Source organism: Asparagus officinalis, chromosome 1, assembly GCF_001876935.1.
Source record: "Asparagus officinalis chromosome 1, Aspof.V1, whole genome shotgun sequence".
In the NCBI taxonomy this organism is placed as follows: Eukaryota; Viridiplantae; Streptophyta; class Magnoliopsida; order Asparagales; family Asparagaceae; genus Asparagus; species Asparagus officinalis.
Genome location: NC_033794.1, coordinates 21,267,110 through 21,281,741, shown reverse-complemented (window position 1 = coordinate 21,281,741; position 14,632 = coordinate 21,267,110). Strand labels below are relative to the sequence as shown.

Sequence of the window (14,632 nt, the reverse complement as noted above, 5' to 3'; positions counted from 1 at the left end):
CCTTTATGGTGTGTTTGGGAGTTTACTAAGGGCTTGTTTGGATTGAGGGGAATGAGGGTGAAGGGAAGTTAGGGGAACCATTCACCTCCATTCACCTTGTTTGGGAACACTTAGGAGGTGAAGTTAATTCACCTCCATTCACCTTGGTTCACCCCCTAATAGTATAAAAATTGTTACCCCTCAAATTGGGGTGTAACCAAGGGGAAGAGAATTCCCTTCCCTTCCCTTCCTTTCTCTTCCCTTCCCTTCACTCAGTTTCCGTTAACTCCCCTTCACCCCCTACGAATCCAAACATGCCCTAAGGGAAGGGAAGGAAAGGTAAACAACGGGAAGGAAATGGAAGGGAAGGGAAGAGAATTGTAATATGTTGTTTGGGAGTTGAGTAAGGTGAATGAAGGTGAAATTAATATAACTTGTTTGGGAGTAATAATGGAGGGAAGGGAAGGGAAGAAAATATATGTAAATTTACACAAATGACCTTATACTAGTAACACATCAGTCCTTTTATTTGTTTTGATGGGATAAGAATGTCATTACACCCCTTTACCCTCCTCTACCGCCCGAATCGGGGGGGGGGGGGGGACAAGCAATTTTACCCTCCGTTTATCTTCCTTCCTTCTCTCTACCCCTTCCTACAAAAACTCCCAAATAAGGTGAAAGCTACATTTCTCTTCCCTCCCCCTCTCTACCCTCCATCCAAACAGGGCATTACCCTCCTCTACCGCCAAGTCGGGGGGGGGGGGGGGGGGGCACACGATTTTTACACTCCTTTCCCTTCCTTCCACCTCTCTATCCTCCTTATAAAAACTCCCAAACAGGGTGAAAGCTGCATTTCCCTTCTCCTCCCGCTCTCTACCCTCCATCCAAACAAGGTGTAAGGGAAAATATTAGATATTTAACAGTGCTAATTAACCGCGCTAACAGGCGTGATATTTCCGGATTCGGATCCTCTCCACTACAAAAAAAATAGTGGAGGGACCACTACATAATCACAGCCATTGATTATCTAGTTGATGGTTATGATTTTTTCTTTTAGTGCAAATTAGGAATGAGTGCAATACACGGGGGTATGGTAAGTATTAGATTTAGATTGTATCATAACTGCCTACTAAATAATCAACGCTTGAGATTAAAAGTAGTGGTCTCTCCACTACTTTTTTTTGTAGTGGAGAGGATCCAAATCCGATATTTCCACTCAAATAAAACTAGTCCCAAACGTAAACCGCAGGACCATCTCACCCCACAATATCCCTCATCGAATCGTTCCCACATTTTAGGGGGGAACCTCGTTTTCTCCTTCTTTTTCAGTTATACTATTGAGAAATGGCGGCCGAGAGATCACCCTTTCTTCGAAATAGCTACTGGGTATTGAGACATGGGAAGAGTATTCCAAATGAGAAGGGCCTCATCGTTTCTTCCTTGGTTTCGATCTCCCTTTTCTTAATTGTTTGAATCCAACAAAATTTTGGTGATTTGTGCTCTGATTTTGTGATCACTGTGATGATTCAGGAAAATGGCGTTCTCCCAGAATTTGGTTTGGGTTCTGAAGGCCTAAATCAAGCAAAATTGGCTGGTGAATTATTTAGTAAGGTAATCTTTCTTCTTTTGTATTTTTTTAAATGTTTAAGGTGAAGTATCAAAGGAAAGTGATTAAGCTAGGATAAATGAACATATTGTGATGTATGTATAATACTATAATTTATAGGAGATTTTAGTTGGGCAAACTTGTCTGCATTGTTAGCCTAAAACTGGTGGGTTTTGGATAAATGAATATGTGATATTATTGGCAAGATATGTGTCTTAAAAAGTACTTAGCTTTGTAATGAATTGCGATGTTCCATAACATAGCTGGTTGCAAATAGAAGCTTGTATGTAGAGAATCAAGAGTTTAGCAAATTAATGCGATCCAAATTGTAAGCCATAAAGTTGGAGTTTTATTGAATGCTCTGGCTGGCAACTAATTTGATATGATTGGTGATACATGTCAACTGAAGTACCTAAGTATGATTGAATTTATGATATTCGATAACATGAAGGGTTTGCATAAAAAGAGTTCGAGTTTAGAAATTGTGACCTGTAACCCGTAATTTGAAGCTTTGTTTAAGTCTCCTGTCCACAACAAAGTGTTGGATATTTTTGGTCAAAACCGCTTTCCAAAAATGAGTTTTCAAACTATGTATTTATTAACTATTGGTATTTTTCAGAAATCATTAGTAGCGTAGCTGAAAGTTAAAGTTTTGATATCTTAAAGGTCCTGTGTTCGAGGCTTGCCAACGGCAAGCCGAGAATTCTTTTTATTTAATTAATCTCTCATAAGTTCTAGTGGGTCATAGGCTGTGGGCTCGTGAGCCGTGGGCCAATAGGTCGGGGATCGGGGCTAATAGGGCTGAGATGCTAAGTGACGCTTTGTTAGGCGCACTTCGCACGGAGGCGTCAGGGCTAGGTGACGCCACGCAGGCTACATCGCAGGCTGCTTCGCAGGCTGCTACGCAGGACTGCCTCGCAGGCTGCTTCGCAGCATGCGAGCGAGCCTCGCGTTCGCATGAGGGTGCGACCCTCGCGTTCACAAGAGGAAACGCGACCCTCGCGTTCGCACGAGACTGGACGCGACCCTCATGTTGCGCAGGATCGTGACCCTCGCATTCAGACTTTACTGCATGCAGCAGTACAACATGTATATTATTTGTTATTACAAACATAATTGTCATAATTGTCATTATGTTTGTAATGGTCAAATTAAATGTGAGTGACCTTTGAGCTGGTATTAGAGGCATATATATAGTGCCTCTTGGGGATATCTTGGATATATGAAAAAAAGTGATACGAAAAATAGAGACGAAAATCTCTTTTGTGCTGTTGTGCTACTGCTCTAGAATCTGAAAACGTGCAAGCTTTAATCTGTTCCCGATGGAACAAAGCCCTGAGGTTGTTTAAAATCGAAAGATCTTTCTCAATCGAAAGGTTTTGAACCGAAAGGCTATTTAAGATCGAAAGATCTTTTGCCTGAACCGAAAGGTTTTGAACCGAAAGGTTTTAACAGATCGAGGAGATCTTTGCCTAAACCAAAAGGGTTGATAGATTGAGGAGATCTTAACAATACCTGGTTGGTCCACACCATTGTAATGCACTGTTGTTTTTGGAAGCAATTTGGCCTTTGGATCTATGCACCGGAGTAGACCAAATATTACTTTAAGCACAGTGTTTCATAAACGCACAGCAGCTAAACTTGAAAAACTTTTAAAATACAGCACTTCAACTATCTAACAGATTTATCTGTTTTATTCTAGATTTAACCATAAGCGCTAATAATCTTAAAGCAATATTTCTGATCTACAATGGATCCTACGAGGACACTTAGAGTGGACTGTTTTAAGTTAGAGAACTTTGACGGATCCAACTATAACACATGACATTGAAGAGTGATTTTGGGATGCAACTCCTGAAAATCTACTATATGATTTCTAAGGAGAAACCCGACTCTGAAGAAGATTCTGAGTCTGAAGTCTCTTTGGCTAAAGATGATCATTTCTGCAGAAGTTATCTCCTTAACTGCCTGGCCGATCATCTGACAGATGCTTACACCAACAAGCCCTCTGCAAAAAAAATTTGGAATACTCTAGAGGACCAATACAAGGATGAGGAGAAACTGTTCAAGTCTTACCTCATTGACAGGTTTCTGGACTTCAAATTCGAAGATAACACTGAGGTTTTGCCTCTAGTCAAAGAGCTTGAAAAGCTTGTTATGAAGCTGAAGGATGAAAAGATCAATTTTTATCAAATCTTTATTTCAGGTGCAATTGTCAACAAGCTTCCTCCATCTTGGATGTCATTCTCCACGGATATTCGAAGAAGATAAAGACATGTGACTCTGTCTGATTTGAAGAGGTTCACTCGGATCGAGGACGAGATTCAGACTCGCACAAAGAATGAGCTCCTTGCTAAGCAGAAGGCGTTTGCTAACATGGTGACTGCTAACTCTGAGAAGGGTACTAGTTATTCATCCAAAAAGAAAAAGAAATCATTTAACAAAAAGAAGAACCAAAACCCAAAGAATCTAAATATTCAAAAGAAAGATTTCAAGAAGAGCGACAAATGCTTTAACTGTGGGAAGCAAAGATATTTTGCCAAGGACCGTAAAGCAACAAAGAAGAGAATAACACACAATGTTAATCAAGTTGACAATTATGTGGCTATGCTCTATCAGGTATTAACTCCCAACAACGTCTCTGGTTGGTGGTTAGATACAGGTGCTACCTATCATGTCTGTTCTAACAGAGATTTGTTCTCTTTTTATGTTACTGCCAAAGAAAACGTATCTATGGCTGATCGTTTTATAGTTCCTGTTCTTAAAACTGGGACTGTGGTGCTGACTCTCTTTTTAAGGAAGACTCTCACATTGAAGGATGTGAAACATGTTCTCTTAATTGTCAAAAACTTAGTCTCTGGATGCCTGCTGTATGATGCATGTATGAGACTAAATTTCCATAGAAGACAGACTGTGTTATCTTTTAAGAAAATATATTTTAGAAATGCATATCGTACTGATGGCATGTATAAGATTAATATTATCGTGCCCAATTCAGTTGTTAATGAAATATCATCTTCTGCTTACTCCTCTGTGTTATAGCATAATAGATTGTGATATGTAAATTATAGAAAACTGTCTAATATGGAGGAGTTAGGATTACTTTCAAAATGTGAAGGGTAACAAACCTGAGAAGTGTGAAGTCTGCGCGTAAGGAAAACTGACAAGGAAGCCCTTTCCAAGTATTATAAGGGGCACCAATCTATTGGATTTGATTCACTCATATACTTGTGACTTCAAGAGCTTCGTCACTTGAGGCGGCATGAAATACTTCATCACATTCATTGATGACCATTCTCGCTTCTGTCACGTCTATTTGCTGAAATCTAAAGATGAAGCATTTAGCAAGTTTATCGAGTTTTGGACTCGTGTGGAGAAGCATCTTGGACTTCAGGTAAAAAGACTCAGGAGCTACAGAGGAGGAGAGTATAGATATAAGGAATCGAAAGCATACTTCAAAGAGCATGGAATCATTGCTGAAACTATTGCTTCATATTCTTCACAAACTAATAGAATTGTAGAAAGAAAGAATCACACATTGATCGAGATGGTTAATTCGATGTTAATCACATCTAGTCTATCCACTTGCTATTGGGGAAAAGCTTTGCTGATGGCAAATTGGATTCTGAACAGAGTATCGTATTTCAAAACTGATAGTACTCCTCATCAGTTATGGTTGAGATATCTAGATTCTTTGGATAGTTTCAAAGTGTGGGGGTGTCTCGCATATATTCGAATTCCAGATATCAGAAGATCTAAGCTCGGACCAAAGGTTAACAAATGTGTGTTTCTTGGCTTTGCTAAAAACAATGATTCTTACAAGTTCCTAGACCTTAGAAACAACTCCATCATTGAAACTCAGGATGCAGAATTCTTTAAGGATAAGTTTATCAAAGACAAATGTTTATTGCTCAAAGATATAGTAGAGAATGCTAGTACATCGGATGTACTAGAGGAGCCAGTTTTATGAGAAACTGAAAGTGTTAATGATGAAGTTACCGAACCATCTTCCAAACGTGTCAGGAGACAGAAAGATTTTAGAGATAACTTCATCACCTATAATGTGGAAGAAGATCCACAGACTTTCCAAGAAGTAATGCAGTCAACAGACGTTTTTCTGTAAAAAAAAAAAACTATAGATGATGAGATGGATTCATTGATCCAAAATTATACTTGGGAGCTAGTGGATGTAGCTGAAGGTGTAAGACCTATCAGTTGTAAGTGGATCTTTCATAAGAAACTTCATTCTGATGGTACTGTTGAGAAGTACAAAGCAATACTGGTGGCGAAAGGATTCTCTCAGAAAGAAAGAATAGATTTTTTTTTATATCTATGCACCAGTTTACAAGATCATTACCATCAGAGTACTTATCGCATAGGCAATGAAAAAAGGTTTGTCATACATCAGATAGATGTGAAGATTATATTTCTCAATGGAGATCTCATAGAAGAGATCTACATGAAGAAATCATAAGGACTTGATGCTCCTGCTAGTAAAGTTTGTAAAGTTGTTAAGTCGCTATATAGACTTAAGCATGCACCGAAACTCTGGCATGAGAAGTTCGATGGGGTTGTTCATAACAATAGGTATCAAGTCAGTGAATCTAACAAGTGTCTATACATCAAGGTCGCTAAAGGAAAATGGTGGTTATCTGCCTTTATGTGGATGATATGTTTATCATCGGAAGTGATTTAGAGATAGTAATATCTATCAAAAAAAAAATTTCAGCACAGTTCAGCATGAAGGACCTTAGAACTACGGACGTGATTTTCGGAATCAAAATCATATAGTCTAAAGAGGGTATTGGATTATCCCAATCTCATTATGTTGAGAGCATGCTAAGAAAGTATGGCTACTACGACCTGCTAAAATTATCAGTGCCGTATGATTACAACAAGAAACTTCGACCGAACATTGAAAGACCAGTAGAGCAGCTAAAGTACTCAAAGATCATTAGGAGTCTTATGTACGCGATGAGCTGTACAAGGCCAGACATAGCATTCGCTATAGGAATGCTTAGTAGGTTCGCAAGTAATTCTAGAAAGCTTCATTGGGGTGATGTTTAGAGATTGATGAGATACTTGAAAGGAACTACAGGTCTGGGCCTATTCTACACTAGATATCCGGCTATAATCGAATGCTATTCAGATACGAGCTGATGCTTAGAACCAGATGAGTACAGATCTACTGGAGGTTTTATCTTCACCATGGGTGGAGCTGTCGTCTCGTGAAAGTCTAAGAAACAGACTATGATTGCACAGTTATCGATGGAATCTGAGTTTTTCGCACTCTGTGCTGTAGGAGATGAAGCTGAGTGGCTCAGTTGTTTTCTCTGAGACCTTTCATTAACAGAATTATAAGGCGCAATTACTATCTATTGTGATAATCAGACGGCGAGTGTTGTGGCAGCGAACTCAATATTCAATGGAAAGAAGCGGACCATACGTCTGAAGCATGGCTATTTGAGAGAACTCATTTGTCAAGGAGTCATCTTTATGATTGACGTCCGGTCTTCAGAGAATATGGCTGATCATTTGACTAAGGGTCAGAAAAAGAACATAGTTGAAAGGACGTCTGTTGGAACGGGTCTCAAAGTTTTGTGAGTCTTACAAATACTTACCATTTACATTAAGTTATTAGGTCAAAGCTTACGCTACTAATAATAAGATGATTGGTTCAAAAGTCAAGTAAGATTTGCAAGTAAAATCTTATCATGGTATAGAGGATGTTAAACCTTAATGAGTCCAAAACATTTCGAATGCGGGCTATTGGATAGGTAACATGCTTAAAGGACTCACCGATGATCCTATCATGTAAAGAGGATGATAAAGAGGATGACTGTTAAGCCTTAATAAGTCCAAAGTATTTCGGATGTGGGGTGTTAGATAGGAAACACACCTAAAAGACTCACCTAGAATCCTATCATGAGAGAGGTTGGCTTTTAAGCCTTAATGAGTTCAAAGTATCTCGGATGCAGGATGTTTGATAGGAAACATGCCTAAAGAACTCACCTATGCCTGAGTGGAGATTTGGCTGTCTCCTATGATGTCTTGTGAAAAGATACCTAGAGCCCTAACTGAAACCAGGACATGCACAAGGCCATAGATGTGCAAGACAAAGGCAAAGGAAAGTGTGGTTCAAAGTGAAAACTATCACATATGAGTTTGATCTTGTGTGATCACTAGATTTTAGACATGTGCTGGTTCAAGTCTCTGCGACACCATACATCTACCTTTTATTTAGTTGGTCTAAGGGGATTCAAGTCATTGCGACATCTAGCTTATGCACGACGATTGAAACAACAACACCATTACACGATACTAGTTTAAAACTTGTGGGGGATTGTTGTATATTTTTGGTCAAAACCGCTTTCTAAAAATAAGTTTTCAAACTATGTATTTATTAACTACTGGTAATTTTCAGAAATCCTTAGTAGCGTAGCGAAAAGTTAAAATTTTGATATCTCAAAGGTCCTGTGTTCGAGACTTGCTAACGACAAGCCGAGAATTGTTTTTATTTAATCAATCTCTCATAAGTTCTAGTGGGTCGTAAGCCGTGGGCCAATGGGTCGGGGATCGGGGCTAATCGGGCTGAGACGCTAAGTGGGGCTTTGTTAGGGGCACTTCTCACTGAGGCATCGGGGCTAGGTGGCTCCACGCAAGCTGCATTATAGGCTGCTTCGTAGGCTCGTGTTCGCAGCTCTGGCGAGCCTCGCATTGGCAGCTAGGGAGAGCCTCGCGTTCGCATGAGGGTGCGACCCTCGCGTTCACGCGAGACTGGATGCGACCTTCATGTTGTGCAGGATCACGACCCTCGCGTTCAGTCTTTACTGCATGTAGCAGTTACAACATTTATGTTATTTGTTATTACAAATATAATTGTTATAATTGTTATTATGTTTGTAACAATCAAATTAAATGTGGGTGACATTTGAGATGGTCTTAGAGGCCTATGTATAGTGCCTCTTGGGCAGCTCTTGGATATATGAAAAAAAGTGATACGAAAAATAGAGATAGAAATCTCTTTTGTGTTGTTGTGCTGCTGCTGCAGAATCTGAAAGCGTGCAATCTTTAATCTGTGCCCGAAGGAACATAGCCTTGAACCGAAATGTTGTTTAAGATCGAAAGATCTTTTGCCTGAACCGAAAGGTTTGAACAGATCGAGGAGATCTTTACCTGAACCGAAAGATTTTGAACCAAAAGGTTTGATAGATCGAGGAGATCTTTGCCTTATAGATCGAGGAGATCTTGATAGTACCTGGTTAGTGCACACCAGTGTAATGTACTGCTATTCCTGGAAGCAGTTTGGCATTGAGATCCTTACACCGGAGTAGACCAAATATTGTTTTAAGCATAACGTTTCATAAACGCACAGTAACTAAAATTAAAAAAGTTTTAAAATACAGCACTTCAACTCTCTAATAGATTTATCTGTTTTATTCCAGATTTAACCACAAGCACCAACACAAAGTTCATGTGATTGGTTATGTATGGCAGCAAATGTAACTATTTTAAGATTGTACCGTGATATTTGATAATATGGAGGGTTGCATGTACATTTTATGTTTAGAGATTAATCAAACACTGTAAATTGTAAGCCATAAGTTGAAAGTTTTGTTAAAGGCCCATGCTTACATCAAAAAGGGTTTTTTACGGAGTGGAGAAGTAAATAGTCTAAAGAAGTATCTATTGGTATGTTTCTAGTTTTATCTTTAGATGAGTCCTCTTTATTAATATTGTTTGTTTCCCAAAATATAAAACACAACCATATAGAAGAAAAATGAAAATTTGTCTATACAAATTGGAGCATTCCTTTTTGTGAACTAATTGCAATGTGTCTAGGCATGCTTTCACGTCAAATATAAACTTAATGGTTCACCAAGTAATTCAGTAATTTTATTGTAAATTCCTTGGTTGTATTATGGTCTGAAAGAGTACATGTGCTCCCTCTGTGTGTGCGCTTGTTTTGTGTTCAGTGACTTTGTTTTCAGGTACATGACTATGGGTGGATGAGTGGTTGTGTGTGCAGGCAACCATGCTATTTGTACGTGTGCTAGGTGTGTGCATGCTAGTATGCACACATGCTTATATGCTTCTATGTAAGAATTCTCTATGCATACTTTGACAGTGAGATTTCAGCTTTTGTTATTTTTAAGGATACTTGCATAGTGTATCTCTCCGTTACATATTTTGCACATACAGGAGCTGAAGGAAGGGAAAATCCTGCTGGAAAACGTTCATATTTTCTATTCCCCCTTTTCTAGGACTATTCAAACGGCTAAAGCAGTTTCTGATGTTTTAGGCATCCCATTTGAAAGTCCTCAGTGCAAGGTAAGCTATTGTATCAATTTGTTTTCTGAATGCCTTCCAGAAAACAGTCATGCAGGTGTATAAGTTTCTGTAGCTTGAAGATGGGCGTGGACAAATCTAGGTATGGGAGGAAATGTTAGACATCAGCACACTTCTAGATTTTTTCCCCTCCATATACTGATGATTGAAAGTGGATAAAGGACTGGATATGCAAAAGAAAGGATAGATTATACATATAGTTTTATTGTCAATATTTTTTCAAGGTACTAGCAGAATAACGTAAGATTAACATTGTGGTTTCAAACAGTGGAAATCTGTTGGAATATGTTTGATGCAAATTATTTTGTAGCATTTACCTTCTTGTTACATAAGCTGCATGCCAGTGAACATCCTGCTGTTGCTATGTTGTTCACTGTTCCAAATTTCCTAATTGGCACCTATTGTTAGACAAAAGTAATTGAATCTATCTATAATGTACAATGATTTGTTGTTATCTTCGCGGCTTATTCTAAGGGATCAGCATGAACAATACTAAAGAACAGGCAGTATATTTCTCTTCCAATATACATTTTGTGATCCAGTCCAGCCTGTTGCAGTAGAGGATATTCTTCAAAAGAATCAAACCTTCAGAGTTTGGATTCTGCAAAACTCTTTCTTTATTTATCCATTTACTGCATCAATTAACTGATCTGTGAGAGGTCCAAGGTTCCTAATTCTAGTAAAGCATTGCAGGACTAGTGCCAAACTAGGAAGAAATAACATATATATTTGTTCTTCACAGTTTTATCAAGCTATGTGAATATGGCTTTGGCAGGTGCTTATGACCAAGGAAGTTGAGTTTTAAAACCTGGACGTCATATCTGTGACCTTAAAATTCTTGATTTTGGCATCAATCCAGATCATGATCACTTATTCACTCTATTACGCAAATCCATACTCCATAGAAGAGGATACTTTAATTTCCAATTCTAGAGCATTATACTCTCACTATTGCTATTTTCTTCTAAGCCAGGATTTTGCCATAGATTGGTGTACTGCATCAAGAGTAAGTGCAATGCATATATAATGAGCTGACTGTGTTGAGTACAAAATATGAACAATTTTTTTCTCCAATTTCTTTCCATGCATCTCAAGACCATAAAGAGCTCAAATTAATCTCTACTTATCCTTTTCAACCACATGGTTTCATATCTTCATATAATTGATGGTTCCCACTATATTTATCTTTCTTTTGTCCGTACTACAATTCTATATGTTATTATTCTTGAAAATCCGCATTGTCTAGCATTTATTTTCATTATATTACTTGATAGAGATTTATGAAATATTTTGCCAGTTACCATGTGTCTTCCTATATAGGCAACGGTAGAATTTCGTGAACGATACTTCGGACCAACATTTGAGCTTCTTTCACATGAGAAGGTCAGAATTTTATACAGTTTGTCATGTGTGATTGTAATTTAAGTTACATAGTGGTAAATGTGTAACACGGAATATGGAGTTCTTATTCAATTCATTTACTACAACATAAGTGGATTTGTTATATTCTTTTTATTTCTAAATATTATTAGAGTGATTTGGCACAAAACAATTCCTTGATGTGTACCCCCTGCCACTTCTAAGGCATTGGGAGAGAAAAAAAACACCTTTCTTTTTATTTTCATCTGAGAAAATTCAACTTTAAGATTTATTACACTTCTGGGATAACCTCCAGCAGTGGTACTAAATCTTGATGTAAGTTATCCTTAAGATTTCTTTTCTTTATTCTTTTCCCTCCATTATTGAAAAATAATCATAATGCAACAAGAAGAATCTTTATCCTGCCAAAGCTTCCATTTCTCATAAGCTCAACAAGAAAAACTACTTGTTGAACCTTACCTTCTTTAAAACTTCACTTTCTCAAAAATAAAAAATCTTATTTTCCTCGAACAGAGAAGATTACATATTTGAGTTAAAAATGCTTCTACAAGCAAATTCTAAGCGGTGTCTAAAGTTGGAGGTAACTGCTATGTTACCCGGGTACTTCTATAATGAAGCCGTACACATACCGGACACGTACCCGACACTTTTCCGTACCCAAACTTCATGGACACTTCTTGAATTTATGCATGCATTTATTACAACATGTACTCAATTATACGATATATGCGTTAATTTAAAACACTTGTCAAAGACTTCCTAGACGTAGAGCTTACACTTCACATCCGTCTTTTGAAACTAATGAGATATAGGTCGGGTTCGTTTCAGTCCATACCCAAGTTCAAAACTATATAGTTAATGGGTCATTTAGATGTCTAGTAATTTACAATTCACAATAATCAATATGATAAAAGAAACTCAAAAATGTAATCGGACACAATAATCAATATGATAAAAGAAACTCAAAAATGTAATCGGAATTTTAATTCTAATGACACATGAAGCGGGAAAATTATATCTCATGTACATTATTTAATGACACATGAAGCGGGAAAATTATATCTCATGTACATTATTAATTCAATATATATATGTAGCCGTGTTCCCGTACCCTACATTTTACAATTTTGCCGTGTCCCCTACCCGTACCCGCATCCGTACCAGTACCCGTGCCCGTTTCCATGCAACTTAGGAGGTAAGTGATCCTTTCAATTTCTTTATCTCTTTTCTTTCTTTTCTTTATCTCTTTTCTTTCTTTCCTTGTCTCCCATGTCCAGGACAAAAAGAAAAAGAAAAAAAAGATCATAACGTGCTTTAAACAGAATTTCTTTCTTATCTGAACTTCCAAAGGAGAAACCATTTAGTACTAATCAATAAAACCACAAAGTGCAAAGCCTACTATTAACCTCAAGGAATTATTTGTTGAACTTCATGGATTTACATTGTGTTTCTGATTCCTTGTATTCTTTATATATATTAATGAGCAGTATGCAGAGATCTGGGCTCTTGATGAGAAAGATCCTTTCATGCCACCTGAAGGTGGTGAAAGTGTTGCAAATGTGGCTTCACGACTTGCAACTGCAGTGGCAAACATTGAGGCAGAGTTCGAAGGGTACCTATACTTGTTTATTATTAAGAAAGGTTGAAATTTGTTTAATAAAATAGTTCATCGTGAGGTGTTCTTGTTATTACATGTGTTGACAAGTATACTACAGTCAGGGATGTGAATCTTTTAACGAATCTTAAGTTATATAATATTTTCTAGAATACTAGGTCTATACGTTATCTTATTATTGTCAAACTGGAAATGTAGATAGTAGTACAAGTGGAACATGGTTGGAAATATGCCCATCATTTGCAAGCATACTAACACTAAAATGATAAAAATTCATTGTCAATGTAACATCCATAAATTACTAGAGCATTTCGTTAATTTTTAGGTTTTTTTAGATATTAGCCCCTTATTATAAGTAATTTGATATTAGCCCCTTAAAATTTCATATTTTGATATTAGCCCCTCAAGTAGCTATGGTATGTTGATATGAGACCCTAGTGTTAGGTTCATATTTTGATATTATCCCCTCTAATAGCCATTATGGGTTGACATGAGCCTCTCATACTAACACATCATAGCAACTTGAGGGGCTAATATCAAAATATGGAGATTTAAGGGGCTAATTTGAAAATATGGAGATTTAAGAGGCTAATATCAAATTACCGTCAGTATAAGGGGCTAATATCTAAAAGACCATTTTTTAAAAGCAGTTCTGCATGTTGTTTCTTACTTTTATTATCTAAAAAACTGATTGCCTGCTTATCATGAATTTTCAGGGGGGGGTTTTTCGCACATTTTTATGTATAGTTTTTTCTCTGCAGATGTGTAATTTTAGTAGTGAGTCATGGCGACCCTCTCCAAATCTTACAGACAATACTCAATGCAGCAAAGAAACAGGAAACTTCTCAAGAGAGCGATATGTCATCAAGAATAAAATCAATTATGGTCCACTCAGTCTTATCCCAGCACCGGAAGTTTGCATTGGAGACTGCAGAGCTCCGTCAGATAAAATAACAGCTCTTCATTCAAAGAGAACATTTCTTAATATACAATAATAATTATGGACTCAGAGCCAGATCAAAAGTACAATAACTCTCTGGTCAGTTCTCTGGCTGCTCAGAAAGCGAAGTTTTGCATGAACTGTTTTAGATGTAGAAATTTGATTGCTCTTTCGGCTCTATGGATCCATATGTAACAGGTTTAATGATTCGAGGGACTAATTTCATGATTCACGAATCATGTAAAGAAGCACAATGATATAACTTTGAAAGTTCCGTTCTAGGATGCAAATAATGTGATAATAACCATCAGATATTATATTCCATGTATGACTGCTTATCGATATTTGTTTCGAGACATTAGTACAGCATTCGATTTTGGTCATCATGCTGAAGTTTATGTTGTTCTTTCAGTTCTAATGCTAGGAGTGCTGAAAAATATTGCCGGTAATCCCCCCCACCCACCTCATTTACTTTAGTTATATTCTATTTTCAATGTTTTTCTAATGTATATCCATCAGCCATGCTGATCCTTAAGAGGAAGGCGCATCCGATCAAGAGTTGTTCGTTTCAAAAGACTTTGGAGTCACCTATTAATGTCCTTTCAATAACTCCAATATAGATTTATAATGAGTTATATTGGAGTTCTGGTCGGATGTTGAAATTAGTTTCTGGTACTCCAGGTATACCTTCAGGGTTCGTAAGATGGTCTACATCATGGCCAACCTGCATAACTGAAATGATCACATCACTTCATTATTGTCT

At 37.5% G+C, this 14,632-nt stretch overlaps 1 protein-coding gene across 2 annotated transcripts; it reads left to right on the top strand.

The window, feature by feature from the left end:
* Window positions 1,232-14,252, top strand: LOC109821092. Of its 2 annotated transcripts, XM_020387288.1 has the most exons (6): window positions 1,234-1,422; window positions 1,510-1,590; window positions 9,788-9,916; window positions 11,255-11,317; window positions 12,802-12,926; window positions 13,691-14,252. In XM_020387288.1, exons 1-6 carry the CDS (start codon window positions 1,324-1,326, stop codon window positions 13,881-13,883), a joined length of 690 nt encoding a protein of 229 aa, XP_020242877.1. In that variant the 5' UTR covers window positions 1,234-1,323; the 3' UTR covers window positions 13,884-14,252. The 2 variants fall into 2 exon arrangements, with proteins under 2 accessions (XP_020242880.1, XP_020242877.1); XM_020387291.1 differs by lacking the exon at window positions 9,788-9,916 and having other exon boundaries at window positions 1,232-1,422.

Coding starts and splice junctions, on each gene's coding strand:
- LOC109821092 (XM_020387288.1), top strand. CDS start 1,324: ATGGCGGCCGAGAGATCACCCTTTCTTCGAAATAGCTACTGGGTATTG. Junction 11,318..12,801: donor AGCTTCTTTCACATGAGAAG/GTCAGAATTTTA, acceptor ATTAATGAGCAG/TATGCAGAGATCTGGGCTCT. Junction 12,927..13,690: donor ATTGAGGCAGAGTTCGAAGG/GTACCTATACTT, acceptor TTTTCTCTGCAG/ATGTGTAATTTTAGTAGTGA.